General features: G+C 54.7%; 2 protein-coding genes across 2 annotated transcripts in view; one reads left to right on the top strand and one right to left on the bottom strand.

Moving 5' to 3' along the window:
- Positions 1–9,669: 9,669 nt before the first annotated feature.
- SLC29A4 (solute carrier family 29 member 4) lies at positions 9,670–18,457 on the top strand (the record flags this gene model as incomplete). The annotated part of the gene is made up of 11 exons (XM_080353652.1): positions 9,670–9,700; positions 14,394–14,563; positions 15,230–15,361; positions 15,465–15,578; positions 15,659–15,787; positions 16,377–16,451; positions 16,816–17,081; positions 17,168–17,303; positions 17,539–17,726; positions 17,999–18,239; positions 18,315–18,457. Exons 2-11 carry the CDS (start codon positions 14,404–14,406, stop codon positions 18,455–18,457), a joined length of 1,584 nt encoding a protein of 527 aa, XP_080209778.1. The 5' UTR covers positions 9,670–9,700; positions 14,394–14,403.
- Positions 18,458–22,430: 3,973 nt separating this feature from the next.
- TNRC18 (trinucleotide repeat containing 18) overlaps positions 22,431–26,576 on the bottom strand; it is a gene marked incomplete at both ends in the record, with an annotated part of 53,175 nt that continues 49,029 nt past the window's right edge. The window contains 6 exons of the mRNA XM_080353844.1: positions 22,431–22,637; positions 23,181–23,255; positions 23,727–23,963; positions 24,275–25,569; positions 25,883–26,047; positions 26,328–26,444. Coding sequence (XP_080209970.1) covers positions 22,431–22,637; positions 23,181–23,255; positions 23,727–23,963; positions 24,275–25,569; positions 25,883–26,047; positions 26,328–26,444 — 2,096 coding nt within the window. The remainder of the gene's footprint in view (positions 22,638–23,180; positions 23,256–23,726; positions 23,964–24,274; positions 25,570–25,882; positions 26,048–26,327; positions 26,445–26,576) is intronic.

Genomic DNA, 26,576 nt, shown 5'->3' on the forward strand with positions numbered 1-26,576 from the left:
TTTTTTATACTTTAAGTTATCCAAAGCGAGGATTCTGTCAGAATGGATGGAAATCCCTGTGGAGTAACGGCAGCCCCGCTCTTTAAACAGCCTTAAGGCTTTTGGCTGGAAGGCACAGCTCTCAGTTCTTGCCTCTCTCCAGTCTGGGGCTGAGTGGACTGCTCTAATTGTGAAGGTTCATGTGTTGTTTTTTTTTTTCCAGATACTGATGTAAATATAAATGATTTTGAAAGATTAATGTTCTTCTGGGTTCTCTTCTGCTGAGTAACAGTGCTTTGCTTTTTGCCTTTTTTTATTTTTCCCCTTTCATCAGTACCTCCTGTGATACGCTCCAAGGACGGGATGTCTCTTTGGCAGTTTTGGAATAAATCCTTTGCTGCCCTGACCCTGGCCAGGGCTTTCCAAGGCTGAGCAGTGCTGCAGACTATTTTTAGGGTTGTAACGTGCCTTCTCTTAAGTCTTGGATAACAGTTAGTGAGCAAGTGATTAGTAAAGTACTTGGTGAGTGCTACTTTCCTTTGCCAAAACGAGCCTGCTCTGCCTTTTGTGCAGCGATGTGGGTTGCTTCCTTCCCCTCTACTGACTGCTTGCGAAGAAATACAAATAAAAACTGACAAGGAAAGAGAGGGGGGACGGAAGCTGAGTACTCCAGCTACATGAGAACTCCCTACCGCAACTGGAGAGTGATGTGCTTTTAGGGTTTGGTGCTGTGAGCAAGTCTTCTGTCGAGCGATCGCAGGCAGTGGTTGTTCCCAAAGCCCCGGGTGGGCAGGTGGGCTTCACCTTCCTCTGAAAGTGCAGAAGATGGTGGGAGCCCCTGCCAAGTGAGCTGTATCAGTGAGGCCACTGTTAGTCAGTGTATATGGAAGATGTTCTTACAGTATATGTAAGATGTATAGTGTATATGGAAGATGTTCTTACAGTAAGAGAGAAGGGATCAGGCTTGTTTATTCACTGAAAACCCTTGACTGTCCTAAGTAGCTGGCTGGAGTGGCTCCTGGTGTCCTTTCCACAACCCAGCACATCCAAAGCAAACCACTGAGCCGTGCTGAAATACCACTTCATCTCTTGACTTTGAGCTCTGGCTGACAACTAAATTCCATGTTCTGGAATTATTTTTTTCAGGTTTTTTGTTTTGTTTTGTTTTTTACTGCAAATGCTTTGCTGTGGAGCTCATAACCACAGAGTAAAATACGAGTCTCAATGTCAATATAAGCTCAGTGAACTTTGCTGGCAAACAGAACTGCCTGGGAGCTGTCAGATGCCTCCTGGTTCCAGACTAAAGCTGGTAACATTCCTGATAACACCCTTGGAGGCTTGATGCAGACTCCACTAGTAGAATTAGCAGTTAACAGGCATAAGCAACACGGGTCTGCTGAGCACACAGGTGTTTCAAGCCGGGAGTGTAACAAAGGCCACATTACCTAGTAAGACAGACCTCTTAATGTAATTACTAACTCTTACTGCTAAAAATTGAGAACATTTATTGTACTAATTTTACCCTCGTCTTCACTTTTAGGCCTGATCTTCCAAGGTGAGTTGGAGATAACATATTCACTGTATTTGTGTCTTCCAAGTGCTGTAGTGTGCTCCTGCTCGAGCTGCAGGCAGACTGAGTCGCTGTGCCCTGCTTGGTTCACTCTTGAGTAGAAGCTGGAAGCCAGTTAAAGTATCTGTCTCTTTGTTGTAGCTGGGAAAATCTTTTTAGAGAGCAAAAGTATTCATTTTCTGGAGTTAGTGGGGTGGAGCAGGTGGTTTCTGGTCCCCACTGACAGTGTATTTGTGGGTGGTGACACTAGTTTGTCTTAAGTTCGTTGCACGGAGATATAAACTCTTTCTCAGATAAAATATGACTAATATTTCCCTCTGATGGTCTTAGGCCCTCAGTGACCACCCTGCTGTGGTGTGCTACCAAAGATAGAAACCTTTCAGGTTGGAGTTTCATCTCAGTGACACAAAGACTTGGTTTTGGTTTTGGTTTTTCTTAAATGTACCAGAAATGCTGTTTGCAGCTGCATCCTCACCCGAGTGTGGAGCATATGATTGCACTGTTACGCTCTGCGGATCAGGCGGTGTCCAGACACTTCTATTCTGACGGTCCAACAGCCCTGGATCCCTCGCGTAAGCCGAGGAGGCTCTAGCCGTGGGCTGTGGCCACGGGCTTGTAGTCGTATGATACGGTGACACCTCTAGAGCCCCTGTTGTTTTAGACTGACCTTCCTTGGAAGGACAGGGTTCTGCGGCTGTGTCTCTAGGTGCAGGTTGCACTTCTCAATAGCCTGCTTTTTTTTTTAACTCTTAGGGGTTGGGGTAGAGAGAGACAACTGAACCAACCAAAGCTGGGGAACTGGAAACACTTATAAACTTGGAATCCCAAACTCAGGTCTTAGATTGTGGTGGGATCTGTTCTCAGTGAGTACAGTGGGGAAGGAGCTGTTTCTCATGATGTGCAAATAGGTCACGAGTGCATGTACTCCACTGCTGTCTCAACATCTGTCTGTTTACCCTGTCTAGTATTTTGAGTCCTGAGACAGAAAGCTTTTATCTGCTCCGGACTCTTTATATGTCACTGTTTCCAAAATACAAGTGACAGATAGAAATCTAGTGGTTGAAAGGCGGGGCCTAGCAGAGGAGGAGGAGGAAGTAAAAAGCATAGAGAGATTAGTAAAAGCGGTTTCTTCCACGACCCTGTTCAGCAAGACACTGGTGTGAGTGTCCCCTGTGGGATCAGATGTGTGCGCGTACCTTGCTGCTTCAGGTCTGATGTGAGTTTCTTGGGCCTGTTTCTACAGAGGGTTTTGGGCAGAGGTGGTGGCTTTTCAAGTCTGCCCGAATCCAAATAAATATCTGAGAAGCCCCTTAATATAGGGACAACTGTCTCCACAGAGGAAACGTGCATCTGACCTGCGTGTGAGTAGAAAAAGGAGGAATGAACTGAGGAGCCACCAGCTTGGTGAGCAGGTCAGCACGGAGCCCTGAGAAGCCGATCTGCAGAGCACTCGTTACAGCCCATGCTGGGCTTTCTTGGCTCGAATAATGGCGTTAGCACCAAAGCAACATGCAGTAAGACAGTAGAAGCTCTTCCCTTGTGGGTCACTGAGCTATTCAGTGTATCGCTTGTGTGCGCAGATGCTCTGCTGCTCTTTGCAGAGCAACAGGAGTCTTTGTCCAAAGCATTGGTGGGGATTAATCACTGCAGAGGTTTGGGAAGTTTTGTTTGTGCTCTGTCTCTCCCGGTTAACAGTTGCCTTGATTTTTAACCAGTTAACATCTAGGAGCAAGGCAGAGTGTCTTCCCCACATGTGCAGAGCAGGCCTTTGTTTTTCTGGAATCTGTGCTGCACCATGAAATGCTTGCAATGAAGAAAGCATCACTCCAACTGTAAATAAGTCCTCTCCAATTCCAGCTGCACAACCAAAGGAATTCAGCAGATTCCTATTTTTCTAACCATACCACGCCTTCATTTTAACACACTTCAAATTAGCAAATCTCATCTTACGCTGCCTTGAGAATAACGGAGAAGAAGTTTCTACTCTGGCTTGCAAGTAGCTGCAGTTGCGCTCGTTACACGTCTCGGTGCTGTGGCTTTGACCCCCTGGCTGCAGCGATCCGTAGCCGGACTCCCGCTGCGCTGCCCTTGCATGTGTCCAACTCATTTCTCAGGAGCGGTGAGTGGTTCCTGAGCCTGTACTTCTGGGTTTCATTGGGGCATCGGCTCAACCCTTTCTCTCCTTGGATCTATTTGCTGTTGCGTTTGCCTCCTCACTGGGACAAAACCTGCATCCCGCCGTGCTCACTGTTTGATATCTTGTCTCGATAAGTGGAAAAATCTGTCTAACATTCCACCTCACCAAGTGTCCGGCTCTCACTGCTAGCCCGTTGCTCTTTGTAATTTTATAACTGCCTAAGAAATTAAATCTGTGTTGTGATAAGTATCCTGTGTCTTCTTCCTTCTGTTTGCTGCTTGGAGATGGGGCTGGGTAAGACGAGGGTGACGTGAGGTGTGTTCTGTACTCTGTGCCCCAAACCAGAACACTGGCAGTGATGGTCCTCGCTGTGCTTTGTAACCTCTCTCGAAAGACACCATCAGCTTGGGTTTTGCAGGGATGGATGGGGAAAGGACAAGCAGAGTTCCTCCTGGCACATTTTGCTTGCAAATGTAATCTTCCCTCTTGTTCCTCCTGAAAGCTCTTCTCAAGGGACTCACACTTGTGTGTTTCTCCTGCTTCTCAGTTGAGCTCAGGTAACTTCCTTTACTATCTCTTTTATGGGTTGCACCTGAAGCGGAGCTTCCGAACACCGCGCTCACTGTCGCTCCAAGCTTGTTCCTTCTCGCCTTCAAGCCCAGGAGGAAGATCTGGAGTGAGCCCGTGTGGAGGGGTGTGAGGAGGCATCTGTGTGCATCCTTCCTTTTGCAAAGCCACAAAAACCACTCTGATCGGGGTGGACGAGAGGAGAAAAAGCCTTTCTGCTCTCACTAGCAGCGATGGAGCATGTGATGAGTCTCCTTGTCCTCCTGCGTGACCGTCCCATTGCAAGGCCTTGGATGTGAAGCTAAAGGCGCCTCCTCTCCTGCTGTAGCTCTGGAGGACAATGTTGTCCTGCCACTGCTGTTCGTGCGCCTCTGTTTGCTCCAGGCGAGATCAGCTGTGTTAGCTCAGCTGAGCGTTTCTAAACTGTTCGTTCAGCTGCTGGTGACGTTTCCCACCTTCTGCCTGGAGCAAAGAGCTGAGAGAAGCTGCTGGTGGATTCGGTAAGTGGCAACAACTTCCAGCTGCGGTGGTGATGCCAACAAAGCACACGGCCCTGATAGTTGTGGCCATCCAGACCCACCCATGTTCTGGGAGGTCTGACTGCCTCTCTGCTCCTGCCCCAGGAGAGCAAAGCAGAATATCCTCCAGGAAATGTGGGGAAAATAGCAAATAACGGGTGAAACCCATGAACTAGGCAGCTGGGGTTGTGTTTGGAGGGGCAGTCTCATTTCTGCTGTTTCTGAGTCTGGCCCGTTCAGAAGGTGTTTGCGCTCACCAAGCATTGAGGCAAAGCTCCTGGGGAAGGCGAAGGGCTCTTTGCTGCATGTGCCACAAGCCTTGTGTGTGGGAAAGTGCTGGAAGGTTGGAGAAGTGCTGGGCTGGGGGTGGTTTTAGCTGTGTCTTTAAGCTGGGGGGATTCCTGCCTCTGTACCACTACAATACCGTGTTCTCCTGAGCAAACTGTATTGCAGCTTTTGAAATCTGGCCTGCAAATGGAGTCCTGCTAGGAGGGGGCAAAGGTCTGGGCTTCACCTGACCCCACCGCCTCTGCTGTTGGCTGGATTGTGGATCTGGTCTGGTTTGTAGGTAAATACTTCGGGTCTCTGCTCCAGGTGCCTCAGGGGGTCCCCCAGCCCTTCAGCCCCCCCATACTTGTTCTGTATGGACAACAAGCACAGTGAAACCACAGAGAGCTGCTCTTCTCACCTTAAAACAATTTTGGAAAATGAAAGCAGGGAGGCAGAGCCGGGAGCTGTTATCTCGCTCCTTTTTAAGGTGTCAGATAGGAAACAGCCTTTCATCTCTCCCAGGGGGAGAAGCAATTTGCATTTCAAGAGGTCAGGACGAGCTACTTCCTTTTACCATCTGAAACGAGTTAATACAGTCTGTTTGGAAACAAAACAACGCGGGCATGGAAAGGTGGCCTCGCAGGCTCAAATGAACTAACTGCTCCTGTCACCCCTCGTTTCCCCGGTTGCTGCTGGAGGATGCTGAATCGAGGCGGTACCAGCACCACCAGAGATGCAACCAGCGCAAAACTGGCTGGGATAAGGGGGACAGAGGGAATTGGGGGGTGGGCTTTGCACCCGCTGCCGTGCCCCAGCTTGGCTCCTGAGCGGTGCTGCGGCCGGAATAACTCAATAACCACCTCCCCGCTTGCTGCCAGCTCCTGCGCTCGCCCAGGAGCATCAGTCCAGCCCCGCGAATCCAATTCTGCTTAATAAAAAGCCTCTGGCAGCCCCGCGCTTGGCCGGGGTTTGCCGGCTGCTCGCTTTGTTTTCTCAGCTGCCGCCTCTGCCCTCCCCGAGCTCACCGCTGCCGCTTATTTATATTGGACTTTGCATTAGCAGATGCACTCTGGGATATTCAATTACCTATAAAGAGCTGTAGCCACGCAAACCTTTGCTGGAGCAATCAAGGGGTTGGGTTTTGTTTGGTTTTGGGTCCTGTTTGTGTGTTGGGTTTTTTTGTTTGTTTTTTAACTTGCTTTTAGGAGATGTAGGGGCGGGTAAAGTGGTGATATTGAGTAAAAAAGAAGTGGAGTAAAAAGGGTAATAAAGAAATAAATAACCCTGTTTATGAAATGGCTGGGTAGAAAAAATGATCTCCGGGAAGAAAGCGGCTCCCAGGGCTATTTTTAGCTCTTCTGTTTCTTCTTCTCATCCCCCCTGTTCCCCGGCGCAGACTGTGGGTTTGCTGCGCGTCAGCCCTGCTGCTCTCCCTCACCTCCCGAGTGCCAGATGACGCTTTTCATTTATTTTATTGTATTTTTGCATCTTATTTACAGCATGGAGGCAGGGGAGGGAGCGGGAGAGGCTGTGCAGGCATCGCCCTCGCACCCGGCTTGGGAAATCTCCCCCTTCCCCAGGTATCCCTCCCTACCCCGATTCTCCCATCCCATCCCTCCTGGATGGTGCTGCTGCCCCAGGACCATCTCCCACCACCCCCCTGCTCCGAGCAAACATCCACGTGGGCTCCCATCTTTATGCTTTTATAGAAGAAATACATAATTCTTTTATTATTCAATTAGGAATTTAACACGCAATCAGGTGATCGCTTTAAGAGGATTTCCTATAAGGCAGGATTTGAATAACTGGGCTACGAGTAATATATTCCCTTAACTGGTTTATTCCTTTATCAGATTTTTTTTTCCCCCTAAGCACTTTAATGCATTTACTTTCCCATTGTCAACACTTTTCTCTGCGCTCTTCATCTCTTCCCAAGCTTATGCAAATCCCCCGTAAGGCGTTTAACGCGCCGTGTGTGTCAATAGCGCTGAAATCCTTGCGACAGCATTAGGCTCCGTGCATGCCCCGACTGATTAAGAGGGGCGGTGGGGCCAGCCTGGCCCCCCAAGTCCCCTTTCAGCCCTCGCCATGGGGCCGGGAAAGGGGAGCTGCATTTTTCTAGAGAAAAGGCTGGAGCTGAAAGTGGCTCTTTTCTTTCTGCAGGATGAAACGTGAATGAGGAGCGCGGGGCCGACCTGTCTGCCGCTGTTTGCTGCCTTGTCAGTCAGCTTTGGGGGTGCTGGGGGGTGCGTGGAGGTGATAAACTGGTGGGGGGAAGTGTCTGTGGGTGGAATGTGAGCAGAGGAGGAAGCAGAGAGTGGCAGAATAACCCACGAGCCAGTATCAGCATCACTTTGCTTGCACACATCCCTTGCCCACATGCACAGGGTGCATCACCCCTGGGTGCTCACCCGTCCCCTGGAGCCCTGTGGGAACAGCTTTTTGCATCACCCCTGGGTGCTCACCTGTCCCCTGGAGCCCTGTGGGAACAGCTTTGTCCATCACCCCTGGGTGCTCACCTGTCCCCTGGAGCCCTGTGGGAACAGCTTTGTCCATCACCCCTGGGTGCTCACCTATCCCCTGGAGCCCTGTGGGAACAGCTTTGTCCATCACCCCTGGGTGCTCACCTATCCCCTGGAGCCCTGTGGGAACAGCTTTGTGCATCACCCCTGGGTGCTCACCTGTCCCTTGGAGCCCTGTGGGAACAGCTTTGTCCATCACCCCTGGGTGCTCACCTGTCCCCTGGAGCCCTGTGGGAACAGCTTTGTCCATCACCCCTGGGTGCTCACCTGTCCTCTGGAGCCCTGTGGGAACAGCTTTGTGTGTCACTGGTAGGAAGAGCAAATTGTGCCACCGAGGGCTCAGGTGGGCTCAGCCGGTGGCTCTGCCCATTGTCACGGTGATGGGCGATCCTGCCCGTGCATGCAGGTTTGCTTTCCGAGGAGGCAGCACCTTGCTGTCCTCTGGGGCTTGTTTTGGGGGGGCTTTAACACCCTTCGTGGCCACAGGGTCTGTTGTACCTGCTGGGTGGGGGAGAAGCCTGGGGGGTTGGCTCTGGGGGATGCAGGTACCCTGCTCGCCTTGGTGGAGTGTTCACTCTGGAACCTACAGATGACCATGTGGACACTGGAAAAATGAGCGTGGGGAGGAGGGCAGGATGTGGTAGCATGATAGGAACTAGCAAAGGGTTGTGTTGCCTGTAACTCATGGTTTTCCCATCACAAGAGGGGCTCAGACTTCGTGGCTGCTGGTGAGGCCCTTTCTGAGCTCAGTATGGGGTGGGGGGGATAAAAAAAATAAGGGTGGTTGTCACCATTTTCTCATTCCAGACAAAAATCTCTCAACCTGGGTCTTTAAATATCCTGGTGAGTGGGAACAAGCTGAACCAGCCCTTGTTTCCTCTGTGCCCACCGCTGATTTTCTCCTTTTTTATCCTACCCTGCCTGTGAGTGCAGCAATTATGCAAAGTTGCAATCAAGGAGCTGAATTAGCAGCTCATCTTGGATTAATTACTGATGGATGCAAATCTATTCCAACAAAGAAGGAGGGGGTGAAGAATGGAAAGGCTGTGGGTATCCTCTCTGGGTTTCTCCAGCTCTCCCAGGCTGGTTTAGCTGATTTGGGGGTAGGAGAGATGCACAGAGTCACCCTTGCAGGAAAATTGGGGCATCCATGTGGAAGAAGTTGGTCCTTGGCCTCAGGATGAGAGCTGGGCACCCCAAAGCTGATGTCCTCATCCCTACCTTAGCCCCTGCATCTCCCCAGAGCCCTTAAACCCAGTTAATCCCTGTGGCCTCCAGTGCTGAGCTCCTGCCAGCACCGGGGACTTCTGTTCGCCTGCAATAGGATTGTGACAAACCACTTGCATTGACCAAATTCCCCAGCTACTCCCTGTTTCTTGCAGGCCCTGATAATCCCCCAAGTGTGACTCCAGCCAAGCAACAACCTCCCTGTTTAATCCTCACGGTCTCTATGCAAAGCCACCGCTTCAGAGGATGCTCCTGGTGCCGGCACAGGATGCTTGGGCAGCATTGTGAGCAGACTCTGGGGAAGGATGTGAAGGCTGCAATGCTGTTTAAAGGAGTTTTCCAAGAGAGAATTGCAGGCTTAGGAACAGCTTCCCCTTCCCGTGTAGTATAGAGGTGGATGCACAGTGCTCCCAGGCGCACTGAGCACCAGGGTTGGGGGGACCCAGATGTTTCATCCCTTTGCTGGGTCCCCAAAGCTCAGTGATCACCCACTGCAGCTGGTGTGGAGGAGACTGGTATTGGGCACAGAAAGCACGGGGAGCTCTGGCAGGGTGAGCACGGTTTGGTTAAGGAGCTGAGTTGTGTCACCCCTTAACCAAGGGACTGTGGCTGTGCCCACCGGGATGGGAACAGCAGGGACAGTCTCTTCCTGGGGTCCCCAAGGGTTTAAAACCGTGGGTTTTGGCAGTGTGGTGGGATACAAACACCTGAAAAGTCTCTCCTTCCTCTCACCTCTGCAACAGCAATGATTGGAAAAACGTGACTCCACTGGAAGGGCGAGAACAAACCCATGATACAGGAGATTTCTGGACACCATCCTAATCCGACATCTCTGAGCTAAATGAATCAGTGGCGTCTTATTCCAGCCAGCGGGATTAATCAGTGTTCGGCCAGGCTCCGGGAAAGCGAGGTAAGGCTCTGAGCGCGGAGCCGTGGCGAGGCAGCCGCGGGTGTTAGCTGGCTCAGGGAGCCGAGCAAATCCCCCCTTGTAATCCAGCAAACGCTGCCGGGATGCACCCGCTTGTGCCGGGAGCCGTGGGATGGCAGGAAAAGGGGAGAAGGCAAAAATACCTCCAAAGAGCTGTGATTTGGGCGAGGGATGCTCTGTGGTCCATGGTGCTGGATGTGAGGGTGCAGGGAGCGAGCCAAGGATGGGGCTGTGCGTGCGGGATGTCCCTTCTGCCGTGGGGACTGGGGTATCTGGACCTGCTTCACCCCATCGTGGTCGGAGTAGCACGCCTGGCAGGTTTTCCTGGCTGGTAAAGTGGGTCAAGCAGAAACCCAAGGAGCATCCGAGCTCAACAACCGTGAGCTAGCTGCATCAAAGCTGAATTATTCAGGGCTGGCTTAAAAAATTGAAGAGCCCAGCAAGATTCAGGGAGAGCCCAGCTCATGGAACTTCCCCCATGTCCCTGTTGGGCAGAGGCGGCTCAGCCTGCCCATGCTTGGGGGCACCTAAACCCCATCGTCAACACATGGGTCTGGTTCTTCGGGAGGATGGATGGCATTTCCTCCATTTGGCACGGGGGAAGCCCTGGGAGAAGTTGACCCTGATGGATTAATCTCCCTGTGGTCACCTATAGCCTCCCCAAACCGTAGCAGTGTCCTCTGGTACCCCAGCACGGGCCTCTTGCACCAATAGCAGAAATAGCTGAAAGGGACAGGGACCCCCTTTGTCCCCCAAAATTGGGATCAAGAGATCACATGATTTTTAGACAGGATGGTAAAAGTCAGAAGCTTTGCTACGAGCTGTTTGGTCGCAGCATCTCCCTGCAGCTCAAGGAGCACCAAGTGCGCTTGGGAGATGAAATGCCCCCCTGAGCTCGGTCACTTTTACAGGACAACATGCCGGCTCTGTAGCTGGGATTTCGAGATGGGGAGAACCGGCTCCTGAGGAGAATCCCTGCAGAAGGCGGTGAGTAACGCTGCCTGGCAAGTGCCAAGACAGCGGAGCCTCGCTCGAGCTGGGAAAAGGCAAGCGCATGTGTGCTTCAGCTCGTCCTGCTGTTTTATAAAGCACTCGTGTGTCTGGGTGCCAACCCGGGGATTCCTGCCACAGCCACCCTATTTTCTTAAATTTCCAAGGTACCTGGGAAGGGGTGATGGGGTCTGGTATAGGGTGAGGGGACGTACCCCAGGAGGAGTGAGGTGTTCTGTGATTTCATGCAGTGCCTTGTTGTAAACCTGGCCAAAACAAGCAGCCCAAAAAATCCCCCCCTTGCACTAGTGCACTGAGCTTTGTGGGTGCTCAGCTAAGGGGGAGCAGGGAGCTGAGCCCCTGGCTCTGGGCAGAGCTCAGCGCAGCAGTCTGCTTTGCTCCGAGCCAAATTCTGCCTATTTCAGCCAAGGAGAAAAGATGGAAATTTCCACCTGGCCTGTTTTCCTGCCTGCAATGAATTTGTGGGAGCCCCTACGCTCAACCCGGCAGAAGGGCGGCTGAGGGGGGCACAGCCGTTTTTGTCTCTGATTTCCTCTGGTGTGAGCAGCAGCAGCAGCGAATCCCCCAGCCCCGCACGCTGATTTATCCAAGGCAGCATTTATTGACTGCAAGGAGATTGTAATTCACAGCCTGGCGCGCTGCAGCCAGGGGTGGTACCTCTCCTCTCCCCTTCCCGCTGCCGCCATCGCCGTCCTCCCACCTCCGGGGGGAAAAGCCCAGAAAGGCTGGTCCCCCAGGGCTGTCACCTGGCTTGGGGCCGGGGGGGCACCTGCTGTGTGTCTCCTGTTCATACTTTGGTGCTCCTGTGAGAAAACCTGACAGTGTCAGCTCCCTGGTATATCTCCTGCAGCCTTGGCCAGCTCACCCAGCTTGGGAGGTGCCTGGAGCACCCTCCTTGGGGACAAACATCCCCTCCCAGGACAGATGTCCCCACTGCCCCATGCTGTTGGTTCTCTTCCTTTTCTGCTTCCAACCCCTGGTTATGTTGGGGAGCAGAGAATCCCTCCACTTGCTTCTCTGGGGGGATTGCTGCATTCTGTTAGCTGGAGCTATCATCCATCCATCTGTCCTATCCATCCATCCTTCTGTCCATCCATCTATTCTTCTGTCTGTCCATCCATGGGACAGCTCATGCTGACCCCATTGGCCTCGTTTGCAGGATGGGCAGGACCCTGTCCCTGCAAAGCTCATGTCCCCAGTGACATTCCCAGGGATTTCATCTTAATTAATATCTCTTTGCAATTAGCTCCAGGCCTTTGAAACCCCTCCTAGGCGGTGCCTATAGGCAGCACCTATAGACAGGGCTCTACATGTGCTCTGTTTATTGGAAAAACCTTTCCTGCGGCCCCCGGGGGAGGCTGGGGGAGCCCCATCTCCCGGTGCGCACCCCCGGGAGGGGGCGGAGGAGGAGTGAAGGGAGGCGGGAGGACGCGGGGGGGCGGGCGGCGGCGCCGGGGCCGCCTCTGCTCCTCGCTCGCAGCCGCCGCACTCGCTCCGGCCTCCCCCCGGCTCCGTGTCCCCCCCGCTCCCCCGGCGGACGCTCCGCCATGGCGGGGCCGGGGCCCGGCCGGCGCTGAGCGGGGCGGGCGCAGCGCGGATGCCGCAGAACGGCCGCGGCGGAGCCAGGTAAGAGCCGCCGCCGACCTGTTGGGCACGGCCGGGACCGCGGGGGGCGAGGTGGCTCCCGCGACCCCCCCACTGCCCTCCCCGGCTCCCCAGCGTGCTCCTCCGGGCGCGGCCGGGCTGGGTTTCCTCCTCCCTCCCTCCTGCAAGATGCTTCTCCTTCACCCCCAGGACCGCGGTTATTAAATTGCCCGTTGTTTATTGCAACTTCGCTGCTCGCAAGATGTCGGAGACCCTTTTGCCAGAGCAAAAATCGTTTCTCCGCGCTGACGGGGGGGCTGCGGTGCGCGGGGGTCACTCGGCACTGGGGTGCAGAGGGGATGGGGTCCCCCGCTCTGCCCAGCCCTGCGGGTGCCCTGTCCCCGGGTGAGACCTCCCAGCCCTGGCCGTGATGGAGGACACCCCCCTCAATTTCCACCCTGTGGCCACAGGGACAGCAAGGCCTGAGTCCCCTCCCGCATAGACAGGTGTAAATCCAAAGGGAGGGGAAAATCTGATTTACCGTGGCTCAGGGATGCGTGGAGCAGGCGAGACAGATGGGTGCTGGAGCACTGGTCCAGCACCGGAGCCGTGCAGAACATCTCGCTCTGCTCCCAGCTCCACAGCATCAAGAAGTTTGGGCCACAGCAGGTACGGGGTGTTTCCAGACAGCATGTTCTCCAGCTGGGATCTCTGCTGTGGAAAAAACCCTGCAACAGGCTTCCCCAGCATCCTGAGAGATGCTTCTCACTGGGTTTTATTGCCTGGGGCAGCATCAGGCACAGGAGGATGCTCGGTGGAGGGGATCACAGCCAGCTCCTCCATGACTGATGGGGTGGAGCGGTGTCCACAGCCAAAATATGTTCTGCTGGGTTGTTTTGCCTGATCTGGGGTGAGGGGTCGTGGTGCGGGACCCCAGCCTGGTCCTGTGCAGGCCTCTGCACAACCTCGGTGCTGTGGCAGCGCTGCTTAGTGCCCCCGGTCCCTGTAGTGAGCAGATACATTTTAGGCTCTAGGATTGTGTTTGCAGGGGCCACGGGCACCACATTTGCCCCCCACCCAGGGGTCCCCCAGCATCCCACCCGTCCTGGCAGCCAGGGAGATGCTGGGAAACCTCTCTGCTCCTGCAAATGCTGCATCTGGCAGGGAGACCAGAGAAATCACTGTAATTGATTTTTCTTCCCTTGCCTGCCTCAACCTGCTGCCTTGGAGGTGATTTGCCCCCCCTAGGCCGGTCGGGTGGTGGGCACAGGGGCAGGCTGGCATCTAGCGACTGGTGCTGGTAATACTGAGTGACCCCTCCCCAGGGCCTGTGATGGGATGGCGCTAGGGGGTTAAACCATGTTTTGGGTGGCTCTGATAGGGTCACTGGAGGATGCCAGGTGTTTTGGGAGCTCGGTTTGGGATGCATTTGGTGTGGAACCTCTTGGCTGTGCTGCTGGGGTCTCTCTGGCAGCTCTTTGAGCATCTCCCTGCTGTGCTATGGCCCCTTGGAGAAGCAGATCCAAAATGTTTGCCTTAAAAGCTGGGTAGCATCACACCCTCTCCCAAAAAGGCTGCAGGAGTGTGTCTGCCCAGGCCGGTGGTTTTGTCCCAGCTCCAGGCAGCAGAGATGCTGAAAAAAGGGCATAAACCAGAGTAAGCCTGTGCTGCCTATGGAGAGCAAGGGCTTCCCGAGGCAGATGGGATCTTCCCCAGCAGCTGTCCTCCATCAGTGTTTTTCACCCATTAGTTTCTCTAATTGCTTTTGGAAAGCGCGATGGCATTTGGCATCGGAAGCATCGCGGTGAGGTGTTGAGCGGGGCTGGGGTCAGTGCTGTGCCATGGGGGAGGTTTCCACGGACCCCCTGGTCACCACTCACCACCCCAAACTCCTGCCCAGGGGGTCAGGGGATCCCACTCTGCTCCAGGAAAACATCTTTCCAGGTGGAAACACAGGAGCTGCAGTGGTGAGGTGGGGTGACTAAGGCTCAGGGCCAACCACATGCCATCCATCCCTTGCAGACACCTGGCATCACCCCCAGGGGACAATCCCCAGAGGTGTCACCGCTCTCCCTCCCAGGCCGACCACGATGGGCTCAGTGGGAGCCGAGCGCTTCAAGGAGCTGAGCCCGGCGGGGACGCCGGAGGGGAACGTGGTGATGAGCTTCAGCTTCGACAGCTACCAGCTGGAGGAGGACGAGCTGCAGCGGGGCAGCCAGGCCAAGGGCGTCCTCACCTTCATGGAGCCGGGTGAGAGCAAACACCACCCCAGCCACAGCCAGGACCTGCGTTCCTGCTGCTTTCCCACCCATTTAGGAGCTTCCTGGGATGGGTTTAATAACCACAAATGGCCTGAAATGCCATTAAAATGCCTAATGCCTTTTTTTTTTAGAGCTGTTTGTACCCACGTGAGGTGCACAGCATCCCATGGCAGCAGGCTCTGCAGCATGGAAGGGAGCTGAGGGTTCATGCCCTGCTCTCCTGCCCAGCGCACCCCAATCCTGCAGTTTCACCATGCAGGGCTCAGGGATGCTCCCAGGATTTCCCCCAGCCCTGTTCTGCATCCTGGGGCATTCTTGTCCCCCTCCAGCCCCTCCCGTGCCTTGGCTTTGCTGGTTACCTGCACTGCTTGGCTTTCAGGTTGTTTGGCTGCTGTCAAAACTCATCAGCACCCGAATCCCGCGTGTTTTCCTGCCTCCTGCATCTTGTTGAAATGCTTTTATGTAGGGAAGGAGTTTCTTGGTGCTGGGGCTATTTATCTGTGAGAGCTGTGGGGTGTTGGTGACCCCCTTCATTTGCCATGAAGGATGTGGGACCACCATGCATCGCCTCACAGCTGGGGTCTGCTGCAGGGCCCGTGGGTGCAGCAGTGCCGCTGTCATGACTTTTTCCATTTTATTTCCCCTTTTGGGGCAGTTTCTGAGGAACCTGAGCCCCAGGATCGCTACCATGGGATTTACTTCGCCATGCTGCTGGCCGGGGTGGGATTTCTTCTGCCGTACAACAGCTTTATCACCGACGTGGACTACCTGCACCACAAATACCCAGGTAGGTCTCCAGCAGCTGCAGCACCTCCCAGCCACCCCAAACCTGGGGAGACCTTGGCCACGCTTCCAGGGGAGCCGATCCCCCATCACCTGCCTCTCCGCAGGGACCTCCATTGTCTTTGACATGAGCCTCACCTACATCCTGGTGGCCTTGGTGGCCGTCATCCTCAACAACGCGCTGGTGGAGCTGCTGAGCTTGCACACTCGGATCTCCGTGGGTGAGTGGGGTTCCCCATGTCCATTGACAGTGCTGGCCCCATGCTGGGCCCCCCTCCCCACCTCCATCTCCCACCCGCAGGTTATCTCTTCGCCCTGGGGCCCCTGCTCTTCGTCAGCATCTGCGATGTCTGGCTGGAGCTCTTCACCCGCAGGCAAGCCTACGCCATCAACCTGGTGGCTGTTGGGGTGGTGGCCTTCGGCTGCACAGGTATGTGGGATGGTGGCTACGCTGGGACAAGCACAACCCTCAGATAGGGGCGGGAAAACAGCCCCATCCCCAGGAGCTGCAGTCTCTTGGGTCAACCTCCTGTTCCCACCACTATATAAGATGCATAGATGAGGTTCTCGGGGACATGGGTTAGCACCAGCGTTGGGTTAATGGTTGAACTCCACCATCTTGAGGGTGTCTTCCAACCAAAATGATTTAATGATATTATAAACTGACCCTCATGTCCCTGCTCCATGCCCTCCACCTCCATCCAGGCATCGTGGGATTGACCAGGGCCACCAGCACCAAACTGTGCATTGATCCCTAACACCACCCATCTGGGCCACCATGGTGGCTTCCCAGACCCCTGCACTTGGTGGCCACTCCTGGTGGGAACAGCCACGGTGGGGCATCCAGGGAGGGCAAAAAGCCCCCCAGCTTTTGGGGCAAGAAGGCTTTGGGCACTGCATTGGCTGTTCGGGAAGGGTGCAGCTCCAGGGTGGGTCCACACTGGGGTTTATTCCCCCCACCCGGCATTTCGGCTGCAGCAATAATCCCTCCTTCTCCCCTTGGCGTGTCTCTCCTGAAGTGCAGCAATCCAGCTTCTACGGCTACACGGGGCTGCTGCCCAAGCGCTACACACAGGGCGTGATGACGGGCGAGAGTAAGTACCTGCATCTGCACCCACGTTCAACTGTGTGGGACCCCCGGGGGACCCTCCTCTAGTGTCACCCATGGCCCTGGTGAGTCACACCCAGGGCCCTGCTGTCTTGGTAGATCAGGGACACCCCCAGGTGCTCCCCAGCAAACCAACGTGTTTAATGGTTTGTAAATCACTTGTGAGACCTAGCGGGACACATCAAGGGTGGGGGTGTCTGCCAGGACCTGGCTCCACTGCCCCCCCAAAAAATCCCTGTTTGTAGCTACTCCACAGCTGGAGGCATCACTATATGGTGGGGGGCTGCTGGGGGTCCCCAGGCCATGGGGCTCGGCAGGACCCAGTGCCAATAGCTCTCCTGTGCCACCAGGCACCGCTGGGGTCATCATCTCACTCAGCCGCATCTTCACCAAGCTGCTGCTGTCAGACGAGAAGGAGAACACGGTCATCTTCTTCTTCATCTCCATCAGCATGGAGCTGACGTGCTTCATCCTCCACCTCCTGGTGAAGCGCACCCGCTTCGTCCGCTACCACACCGCCTGCTCCCGCAAGGGTGACCCCGAGACCCGGGGCGCCGGTGACCGCGGGACGGGTTACCGCGTCCACCACGATGTCACTGCCGAGGGTGTCCACTTTGTAAGCCAGGGGTGGGTTTCCTTGTTGCTTCCTGGGGTCTCTCTCCCCACTGGAGCTCAGTGCTGGTGTCCCCTCTGCTCCACCAGGAGAACCGGTCCCGGGGACAGCCCAGCTCCCCGCGGGGCAGCCCAGGCCCCGAAGCCGAGCTGGCTGGCAGTGGCACCTACATGCGCTTCGATGTCCCTCGGCCCAAAATCAAGAGGAGCTGGCCCAGCTTCAGAGGTGTGTGGTGGGCTCGGGGAAGGGGGTGGGGTGAGGCAATTTTGCAGCATTTTGTGGGGCAAAGGGAGCGATTGGTGACCTGGGGCTTTGAGGAAGGGTCATTCCCTTCTCAACAGACCTAAAAACATGGGGCAGTCACATCTTTGGAAGCCACCCTTGGGGTGCAGGCAAGACTTTGGGGCTCTGCAAGGGTGGGCTCTGGTTTTGGCTAAACCATGCTGCCTGTCCCCGCCAGACATGCTGCTCCACCGCTACGTGGTGTCCCGGCTCATCTGGGCCTACATGCTCTCCATCGCCATGACCTACTTCATCACGCTGTGCCTCTTTCCCGGCCTGGAGTCGGAGATCCACAACTGCACGCTGGGGGAATGGCTCCCCATCCTCATCATGGCCATCTTCAACCTCTCTGACTTTGTCGGCAAGGTAGGAGGGAGGCCAAGGGGTAACGTGTCCCCTCCACCCCTGCCTCCTGGTTTTGTGTCCTCTTTCAAAGCCACTTGGCTTTGCAAAGGGTCATCTCCACCCCATGGGTATCTAACCAGCGTGAGGTTGCTCACTGGCATGGCCAAACCTGAGCTCCTGCAGCAGATGGTCTTTCCGCCATCTCGTCTTCTGCTTTCTGCTGCATTTTGGGCACCGTGTTCCCCTCCCAAGCCTCCTCGCTTCTCCAGCACAGTCTCTGCCCCTCGCTGCAGATCCTGGCTGCCCTGCCCTACGACTGGAGGGGGACCCACCTTCTCATCTACTCCTGCCTCCGCGTGGTCTTCATCCCCCTCTTCATCATGTGCGTCTACCCCAACGGGAAGCCCACCTTCGGCCACCCTGCCTGGCCCTGCATCTTCTCCCTCCTCATGGGCATCACCAACGGCTACTTCGGCAGCGTCCCCATGATCCTGGCCGCCGGCAAAGTGAGCCCCGAGCAGCGGGAGCTGGCAGGTAGGACCAAGCCCTCTCATGGACCCAAACATGGGGTGGCCAGAGCACCCTAACGCCCCTTGTCCCTTCCTGCAGGGAACACCATGACTGTGTCCTACATGACGGGCTTAACGCTGGGCTCGGCCGTGGCGTATTTTGCCTACAGCCTCACCAGTACGTCCCATAGTACCTGTTTCTACACCGAGATCTCCAACGGCTCCTTTACGTCTGGGTACTGAGTCCCGGGCCGGGGTGATGGGGACAAGATGGGACCTGCTTCCCACCATGGTCCCCATCACCCCACTTGGCCCATGTCCCTCCTTGGGGGTGGGGGCCTGGAGCCAGAAAGCTGCCCCAGGATGGATAAGGACTGGCATCCCAATGGCTGGGACATTCCCAAACAGCCTGTACTGCCTAGCCAGGGCCACTTCTTGGGGTGACATTCCTCCCCGCCCCAGGGACAGTCCCTTTGCCCTTGAGGGGCTTGCCCATCAGTGATGTGCAGCTCTCCAGTGGAGGCAAGGGACAGGTCTTCTGTTTGAGTCAAGCCATTGCCAGGAGGAAGAAAATACTGCCAAATCCCAAAGGGAACGGGAGCAGCGCTGGGGAGGAGGGTGAGGAAGAGGAGGAGCAAGAGCGAAAGGAAATGCTCCTTCAGACCCCAGTGGCTTTCGGAAGGTGGGTCTTGGCTTTCACTGATGGTGCTGCAGGTGTTCACCGAGAATGGATTGAAATCATGCCGATTGCTGTGTAAAATACCCAATTCACTTCGGCTAGTTGGAAAAGGTTGGTTTTGTGGGTTATTTTTGGTTGTGTCTTTGCTTTGCCCCTCCCCAGCTGTGAGAGGGGCAGGGTCTTACCTCTCCCACCCCACGCTGTGGGTCTGCCCCATAGCAACAGTGCAGAGGCCACTGCTGAGCTGCAGCATTTCTTGCAAGGGACTTAAAAGTACTTTTAAGTGTGGGCTTTGAGTACTTAAAAGGGGCATGTAAGAAAGACGGGGACAGACTTTTTTTTGCAGGGCCTGTTGCAATAGGACAAGGGGTGATTAAACTAAAAAAAGGGGAGATTCAGGCTAAACAGCAGGAAGAAATTTTGTATAATGGTGGTGAGAGCCTGGCCCAGGTTGGCCAGAGAGGTGGTGGATGAACTATCCCTGGAGACATCCCAGGGCAGGCTGGACGGGGCTCTGAGCAACCTGAGCTGGTGAAGATGTCCATGCCCATGGCAGGGGTGGCACTGGGGGAGCTGGGAAGGTCCCTTCAACCCAAACTACTCTATGATTCTGTGATTCTAAATGAAGCTGACGCCAGATTAAGTGTCTTTGCCTGATGGTGAGCTGTGCCACTGGCGCCACAGGCTGGGCTGGCGAACACAGGGCGCTACCGGCCCTGTGGGGCTTGGGGTGCCTCTTGTGCTGCTCCCCTATTCCAGGGTCCCCTCTGTCACCTGGGGTAGCCGGACTTGCCCCCGGGTCACACCAAACCCCTGCCAGCCTGCAACCTGCTGCCAAAACAAGACCTGCGCTGATGAACGGGCTGTGCAGAGCAGGATCTGCAGAAGGTGCCAACACCAGAGGCAGCTGCTTATTTTTGGGACCGGTGGCACGTCGCTGTGCCAGGAGTCAGCGACCATCACCTCCCAAGGATGTGAAGCCCAATGGCAGGATGCAGGAGCTCCAGGCTCAGCACCCCCACCAGCGCCGCAGATCTCACCTGGCCAAGCCCCAGCCTGGCTGAGGCGCAGCTCAGAGCAAAATGAGCAAATCCAGCATTTCAAGCCCCAAAATGTCATTCTGGGAGGGATACGAGTCACTGTGGCTGTGGCTGCAGGGGAAGAACTCGCAGCTCCTGCCCCACAGGCCCTGGTGAGTGGACAGTCCCCTGCTCCAGGGTCCCAGCCTTGGTGCCACCTCGCAGGGGGACAGACAGACAGATGCTTCCCAGAGAGTGATACAGCGCCTGGGTCGGGTCTTTTCCCGAACACGAGGTGGGTGCTGAGCCAAAAACTGCTCATTGCCACCGAGGGGAGCAAAACCTCGCAGTCAGGACAAGCGAGACAAAGAAAGATGCATCCTTGAGTTGAGCTTTTTTTTTTTTCAATTAATTTTCTTTTTTTTATATGAAAAAAGATCACACGGAGTTCTCCAACAAACAGAATGCCAAAAAAATTGTCTTAAACAAAACAGAAACAAAACAAAACAACAACAAAAAAAAAAGACAAAAACCTGGCTCTCCTTTCCTCTCGATTGTCTGAAATATCCTCGTGTTCCATAGAAGGCAGTGGGTTTTAAGTGCTTTCTATTTAACATTAGCATAAAATCTCTCTCTCGCGCGCTCTCTCTCGCTCTTTAAAATATGCTCACACAATTTGCTTCTAGACGTACAGTACACTTTGAGCGTGGGGGGTTGTGCCTGTTCCCAGATCATTTACAATCACAATCCAACAGGAAATAAAAAATAATATTCTAAACGTCAGACTGTGTTAATTTCTGTCTTTTTTTTTTCTTTTTTTTTTTTATAATTTCATAATTTTTTTTTCACAGTTTTAAAAAGTTTATATTTATATATATATATTTATATTTATATTTATAATTAAAAAGTTGAATCCATTTAAAGACTTATAATACAGGAGGGCTAAAGAGTCTTTTGGTACATTAAAACTGTACAGGCTAGAACCGTCACTATCCGAGGCGGCAGTGGCCCGCGGTGGAGATGGTACGAGCTCAGCACCATGTGGTTCATTTAAAGGACGAGTGGATAACTTCATGAGGGAGGGAAATTCTCCCCCAAGCCCCGTCCTCCAGCCCCTTCTAAGCAGCCGGTACCAGGGCGGATAGTTCCCAATCTGTCCTTGTCACAAGTGTGTCCCCACCGGAGCCCGGGCCGAGCTCTGTCCCAGCGATCTGTAGTGCGAGTCGGTAGCTGTGAAGATCAGTGCGTCTCTTGGAGGTTGTTTTTTTTAAATTTATTTTTTATTTTAAGTGCAAGGATGGTGCATTGCTGCGTGGTTCTCCTCCGGTGTCCCCTCCAGCCCGCTGTGACCCTGGTGGTGACGCCACGGCTCCGGTGTGGGCCCGGGGAGCGAGACGGTGGGTCAGTGCTGCAGAAGGATGGGGAGGCGATGGTGGCGGCTCTCCGGGAGCCACGGGGAGGTTGGACGGCTGGATGGAGCACGCTGGACGCTCCCCTCCCCACAGGCAGGCATGGCCGGGCTTCACACTCTGTCCCTGGTTCCTTCAGACGAGGGGCGAGGGCGTCCCAGCAGCTCCGCACCTCTGCTCAGGTATGGAGGGTAAAGCTGGGCGAGGGATAGCAAAATCCAACGGGCTGTGGTCTCCTCTGCTCCAAGCACCCAGCGGCAGCTTTTCCCAGTCACTTCCTTCCCCTCTTCACTGCACGCTCCAAGATGAGCTCTTTCTTTGCCACCCTGCCCTCCCCAGCCCCTTTGCAGGGCAGAGGGATGGGGAAGGTGGGTTCAGACTGTTCGAGGCAGCAGGAAGGCAGCATTCCAGACTGGATGTTGGCTTGTCTTTCACCCGGCTCCTCCCAGCACAGAAGGCCTCTTCTGCCACCTTGGTGCTGGGGCCATCTCTGCCCCTCCACGCTCCACAGCCCGGCCAGGGCCCTCCAGGGAAAAGGAACCGCAAAAAGGCGCCGAGAGGATCGAGACGAGACGCTGAGAGAGACTCATCTCCTTTCTCTTTCACCCTGTCCTTCCTAAAGGGTCATGCGAAACTAAGCAGGAAAGGGAATATAAGGACGGAGAGGAGCGTATGCAGAAGGCTAGCGGGTGTCCCTCCACGTACAGGGGGCTTCTGAGTTACTGATGGGGACAAATGACACAAAAGAGATCCCTCCTGCCGGGGGGGGTCCCGCTGGTGAAATGATCACGAGACCCATGTGCTTTCCTGGACCAAAAGGAGGAAGGGAGAAGTTGATCAAGTGTCACCTTACTTAAAGCCACTTCCAGAGGAGCCTTGGGGTTCAAGCAGCAGCAGCATCACCACTCAACGGCGTCTTCAAGTCCTGTAACTGCTTCCCCAACCCCTTCTTCAGCTCTCTCCCTCCTCCTCATGTCTCTCGCTCTCTCCTGTCTGTAGTGTGACACAGAAGTCATGAGCATTGAAAGAAACAATCATGTCGTCTGAACAGGCACGTCCTCAGGTTTGTCCCGTCCCTTCCCAGGGGGTGGCATGTGTCCCCTGGGCAGTCAGCAGATGACAGGGACCCCGTCGGTGTTGAAGATCATGCCCGTAGTGGGCTCGTAGGTCCCTGCAAGGTAGTAGAGGTCCTCACTGTCTTGGTATTTCTTCGTCTTTAGCATCTGCTCATATTGATCCAGACCGACAACAAGACACTTATGTGAGATGGTCTGGACATCGTTTTCATCCACGTGAGAGGACTGGTAGAGGGCTCGCTGCGTTACAGAACAGGAGGAGGGAGATGGAAAGAGAAGGAGCAATTAGATCTCACAGCATTTACAGCATCAGCTTCAATATACAGGAAAAAACATCTACCGCAACTGGCCAGGGCTTGTGCTCACACTCGAGCAGAACTCCCCACTCATCCCCACCACCAGCCCTGGGAGGGACACTGCGAATCTGCGTGGACAGAGCGCTAAACCTGAGACCTTGTGCCTGCTCAGCTCCTGCTGATGGGAACGCCACAGCCGCCGAACACAAGGGCAGGGGAATACGGCAGCTGAGAGTCCGTCATCCTCACATCAAGGATGCAAATGCAAAGATGGGTGCTGGATACCGGCCTCTCTGTTCCTCCCAACACACAGCACCTGCCGCTACTCCCACCCTCACGAAAAATACCCATCCAAAGTCCTGGGCACTGCAGGCTCAGCAGCTGAGGCAAAATACAAGAGCCAGAGAAGCTCAGGGGGCATTTCCCCAGCGGCATTTGTTACGGTGTCCCCAGCATCCCCGCCCAGCCCTCCTCCAACCTCACCAACCTCCATAAAGTCCTTCCTCTGGTTGGATGCCTGCAAAGCTGTGGACAGACTCCTGCCCGATTTCTGATCCCAGCGCTGTGCCCAAGCGGAAAAGAGAAAACAGAAATGAAAAGCAGGTGAAATAGTTGTTTTTCCATGCTATCCCCTCCACACGTGCCTTTACAACTTCAGCTGCTGTCCAGTCATTGGTAATAAATACTAAGGCCCTACTGTAACCCACACTGCACATGTGTGCAAAATTCAGTGTTTCTGAGCACCAGGCCAGTTATTCTTACATTGTAAAAAGACTTGGTCTGGCTCTTTACTCTGTTTTTGGACCACCACAGAAGTCTTTATTTCCTAATGCGATAAAACCCACCCTTCACCTGCTCAAGGGGTTGTCCACCAGGCTTGTCCACACCACAGGCAGCCCCCACAACATGAAATGATGGGGCCACCCCCATTATGGTACCAAGAAGAAACCGGGCTATAGGTGTTATCCCCATCCTTGGAAACAAAAGGGAGCAAGCAGCTTTGCAGCCCTCTTGGCAAAGGAGACCAGCCTACCTTGCCTTCGTTGAGTTTCTTGCCAGGGTTGGTTTCTTCTGGGTGATAAAACCATTTGACTCGGACCACCATGTTGTTCCCCCATGACTCCCACATGCTCTGGATCCGGCCAATGTAGGGCAGGTTGGGGCGGCCGGCTGAGAGGAAAACTGCGCAGTCTCCGATGCGGATTATCTCCTTGCCCCGGACGATGGCCTTGTAGAAGAGCTTCCTGGCCTTCCCTTTCATCCCTCGTCTCTGTCAAGAGAAGATCACACAGGTGAGCAGCCAGAGATCACCCAGGTTTTCCCCACCCACCATTCACCCTGTCCCACATCCCACCCTTCGGGGTCAGCAGCATCCACAGGTGTTCCCAGAGGACTCGGGGCAGAGGGACACGCCATGCGGGATGGCTCCCCCAGACCTCTCCTAGCAAACTGGAGACCTTGGCTGGGGACGCACACACAGTTTCACCACCCCAGGAGAAGGGAAAGGACACGGGTCAGGGGCACCACAAAGCAAACATCAGCACCAAGCACTACAGAGCAGTGGGAGAGGCCCTTGTTTACCTGTGTGGGTTTCCCAAACCACTTCCACAGCTGCCGTGCAGGAAGGAAAGCGGCGATTTTGGGCCTGTTCTCCACCGATGGCAGCCGCTGGCGCTTGGCCAGCTCCTTGGTGGTGGGCAGGTGGATGCCCTCGCGTTTTTTGGGCCTGCTCTTGTTGCCACTCTGCTGTGGTGCCGGCTGTTGCACCGGCTGCTGCGCCGGCTGTTTCTGGCTCTGAGGGTGGGAGGACGCGCGGGATTTCCCTGCCTGCTTGGTTTGCTTGGGTGGGAGGGTTTGCTGCACCGAGGAACTTGGCTGGGCCTCAGCTACTTCGTCATCAGAGCTACAGGAGGAGTCTTCATCTGTAGTGGAGGAGGAAGAAGAGCTGGAGCTCGATGAAGAAGAGGTCGATGAGGCCGAGGAAGAGGAAGAAGAGGAGGATGAAGAGGAGCTGCTGCTAGAAGAGGAAGAGGAGGAGGAGTTGGAGGAAGAGAGAGGGGTGGATGCTCTCGAGCTGGCTGAGCTGCTGTCTTGGGCTTCCCCTCGGTTCTTCTCAGCCTCCTCTTCTCCCTCTGACTCTGAGCTGCTGTCACTGCTGTTGCTCTCAGACTCATCAACGGCTGCTGGAGCTGCTGCCTTTTCCTCCTGGTCCTTTGAAGCCGTGAGGGTCTCCGCGGAGCCATCAAACTTTCCTCCAAAGCTGGCAGGGGAAGGGTCTCTCTCAGCTGCTTTGACTCGGGAAGATTTCTGCTTCCCTTCTGCACCCACTGCAGGGGAATAGCCCAGCCCCAAGAGACTCTTGCTGTCTCGGCGACTGGCCAGGTTCGAGTCCTCCAGCATCCTCATCGCCTCCTTCATCTTCTTTGTCTTTGGAGACATCACGCCCTCATGGTCCAGCTTGATCAGGATTTCATTGTCATGCTTCCTCTGAGCCTTGACCATGGTGCCAAACTCCTGCGTCTCTTCTGTGGGACGCCCTTTCTTGCCCTTGCTTTTCGACGCTGAAGTATCGCTGGAGCCAAAGGCCGCCAGCGTTCCCGGGAGATCACTGTAGGGTTCTGTGCCGAGGATGCTGCTGAACACAGCAGGCTGGTAAGCGGGTTGCGGGGGGCTATGCAGCTTAGCGGAGATCTTCATTTTGCTGGCTTTTGACCGCTTTTCCTCTGTGGGGGCAGGAGAGCCTCCAGTCGGCAGCGGTTGCGATTTTCGTGACCCCTTCATGCTTGGCTTGCCCAAGCAGGCTGGCTTCTCTGGGACTGAAGAGGTTACAGGTGAAGATTCAACCTGATCCTTCTCTTCGGGCAAAGCAGCCTCTTCTGCAGGGGGAAGAAACACAAAGGCATGACGGCATCCATCCAGACAGGCTTCATTAGCTCAGATACTACCAGACACCAGTGCTGACTGGTTTCTGGCCAGGGGTGGGTTGTTTCTGACTGCTCAGGCAGCTGAGCCAACCTTCTGCAAACTGTAACCACAGCAGTGTGAGCTGATGCATGGATGCTCTGCATCAAGCAGTGCATCCCTTCCCCTCCAAATCTTGCCCCAGGCAACAGCTCTAACTCGGGGAGAGCAGTAGGGAACTGTGCAAGGACCCTCCCAGCTCCAGATCTGGCAGTGGTGACAACCTACCAGCTTTCGCTTTGACACTTGGCTTTCTCCCTCGGCCTTTGCCTTTTGACACGGGCTCCTCTGACCCCAGCGCAGCTCCTTCTTTCCCTTCTCCAGCGTCTTTGCTGGATTTACGGCTACGGCGCTTGGTGCTGGGCACCAAAAGGGCCGGGGAAGGTTCAGCACCTGGAACAGGTCAAAGAGATTGTCAAATGCAGTCAAATAAAACACATAAAACAGAGATGCGATCCAGGGAATGTATCCCTACCACTTCTGCAACAGGGACTGGGCCTTTTTCCATATGGCTTACATCCCACCCCAGCCTTCATGTCCATAATTGATGGTGCAGTCTTTTGTGACTGAAAGCCTGTCAACTCATCCCCAAATCTCAGAAGCAGGTGGCGAGAAACTCCCTACATTTCATTTTGGGAAGTGTCATGCAAAAAAAAGGAACAGCAAAACTCACACTGGATCTTGTAGTCAGGTGGGAGAAGCCGAATGTGAGACAGTGGGATACGTCCCGTGTCCCCATCATCAAACTCTACTGTGATGAGATCAGCATCTTCCTCCAGATCCAGGGCTCCTGTGGGTTGGGGGAGCAGGAGATGGGATCAGGAACAGAGATCAGAGCGCAAACCCCTTGTCAGGGAAGTGGGGATGTGGGGGAGGACAGGGATCCTGCACCAGCTCCAAATCATCCTGTCCCCACCTTTCC

The sequence above is a fragment of the Nesoenas mayeri genome (genome assembly GCF_963082525.1).
Source record: "Nesoenas mayeri genome assembly, chromosome: 15".
NCBI classification, from domain to species: domain Eukaryota; kingdom Metazoa; phylum Chordata; class Aves; order Columbiformes; family Columbidae; genus Nesoenas; species Nesoenas mayeri.